We start from the raw sequence: 2,068 nt of genomic DNA, 5'->3' as shown, positions 1-2,068 counted from the left end.
AAAATGTCTCCTTTCTGTGCCCACATGCTGACAATACTAGCTAAATGCAATTCATCATTTTGTAAAACACTTTGAGGCAACATTAAACGGAAATCAGATTCCCTTCTGTATCAGTGTGACCTGAATGACTTCTTATGGAGGGAAAGGTGGAATCTTTTATAGTTTTAATACTTTTGGCTTACAGTTTTGGCTTTTGTGGTTTCTGAAATTTTGGGAGCAGCTTTAACCAGTTCCTCTGACTAAACTACAATGATTTTTCTCAACATCTCTTTTTATGACTGTACTTTTATATCTGTATCACAGACCATGTTGTCATTGTCAAAACCAACTGCACTTTTTAAAAACATGTCATATGAAAAATATGTCAGCCATCCCTGAACTTTGCAACACCTATCCAAACTTAAGAGCAGGTATTTTATTTTTTAAAAGTGCACAACCATTCTATTATATTTGTTTGTATTTCTGTATTCCTTGATAAAGTGCTTCTTTGAGTTTACAAACAAGAAAACCAGCAGTTCATCAAATTGTCTTCATATGATGTTGCCACTGGGCTACATTTGACTACCCCTTATATAAATTTTAGTTGATGCATCAAAGAAGAATACCCCACAACATTCATTTCCAAACTACACTGTTTGCAGTTAAGTTATTGTTCCAATATTATTTTGCATAAATATGAGGAGTCACAATAACTTTGATTAAGGTTTGATATATCCATGGTTACATATGATTATAGTTTAAGGTTTCAGATAGATAAATATCTTCTTCCTTTATAGACTTTGTACTCGCCTAGGTTGCCGATTGTATAACTTTAAAGGAAAAGTGACAGGAAGGCAGGATTAGAATAATAATGCCTTGATTGCAAAACACTTACTTGTTTTGCAGTTATTCATTGTCAGTACAGTTATTGCAGTACCTTGCTCTCACACCTATTATGACAAATAATGAAAAGACTCCTGTCCATATAAACTCCTTTCTGCTTTGTACAGAACTGCACATGCAAGAGCTAAAGCAGATGCTGCAGATCAAGCTGCTCAGGCTGCTCGCCAGGAATGTGATATTGCAAGAGCAGTGGCCAGAGAACTCTCACCAAATTTCTACCAACCAGGTAAAGTTTGGCTTTTTGTGTGTTCCATTGTGAAAAGGTTTTCCTTTTTCCTTGCAAAAAAATAAGGTTCTTGCAGATACTTGTCATTCCCAGTAAGGATGACCATGTTCCAAAAGCCAATGTCACACAGCAGCTCATCATAAACAAATGGCAAAAACAAAAGAACGTTAGAGATGAGCTGTGAATGCACTTTAAGGCTAGGGATAGAAATTACACATAAACTAGTATAAGTGATCAGAAACTGGTCCAAATCTGTAATACAACAGAAGTTCAGTGCACACAAACTGCTTTCACTGGTTTAAGATAAACGTGGATAAATGTAGTATCAGACTTAACTGATTTAGGTTAAATCGGTTTATTAAACTTCTGTCCCAGATCCCCTCCAGATTCAAGCTAACACCTATTCTCCCCCAGCATCGAAGGATGCTTTGCATCTCTCTTGCAACACCACCCCTTCTCCCCCTTGTAGGGTGATCAGGCTAGCTTTGGCCCAAGCTGTCTGCTCCAGCCAAACAGGAAGATGTGCTCTAGCACTCCCCAGTTTCCCCTTCCTCAGCCCCAGGACTCATGGGCTTCTGGTCTGGGCCACTGCAGGCATGTGGCTTCATTTCCAGAATCAAAAGTGAATGTGTGTTTACTTTCTTATTAGTTCAATTTAATCTATGCAGCTTAGACTCACCTGTGAAGATAGAATCAATTCAGCTTTGGGCTTTTCGACTGTCTGTACTTAGCCTAAAGGATCATGACCTGACTATTCCTCATTGTAACATTCTAACCCAAATCGGATGTACAGAATCTCAATGCTTACTGCTCATGGAAACACCATTTAAATGTACAGGGAAGCTTGTGTCCACTTGTGTTTATATTGCTACTTTAGTATGTTTTTTCTCAAACTTTGTTTTTCCCCTTCGATCGCATCCTGCTGATAAAAATGGTTGCTGCAATTGGTCCTTTATTTAT

The 2,068-nt window shown here is 37.9% G+C and overlaps 1 protein-coding gene across 1 annotated transcript in view; it reads left to right on the top strand.

Moving 5' to 3' along the window:
• The window catches only part of JPH1 (junctophilin 1), a 163,583-nt gene that overhangs the window by 102,215 nt on the left and 59,300 nt on the right, over window positions 1-2,068 (top strand). The window contains exon 3 of the mRNA XM_019527816.1: window positions 990-1,108. Within this exon, the coding sequence (XP_019383361.1) occupies window positions 990-1,108 (119 nt within the window). The remainder of the gene's footprint in view (window positions 1-989; window positions 1,109-2,068) is intronic.

This window comes from Gavialis gangeticus, unplaced genomic scaffold (genome assembly GCF_001723915.1).
Source record: "Gavialis gangeticus isolate Ggan-Ray unplaced genomic scaffold, GavGan_comp1, whole genome shotgun sequence".
Classification (NCBI taxonomy): domain Eukaryota; kingdom Metazoa; phylum Chordata; order Crocodylia; family Gavialidae; genus Gavialis; species Gavialis gangeticus.
Note: the sequence above shows the minus strand (reverse complement) of the source record. Positions and strands in the feature narration are given on the sequence as shown.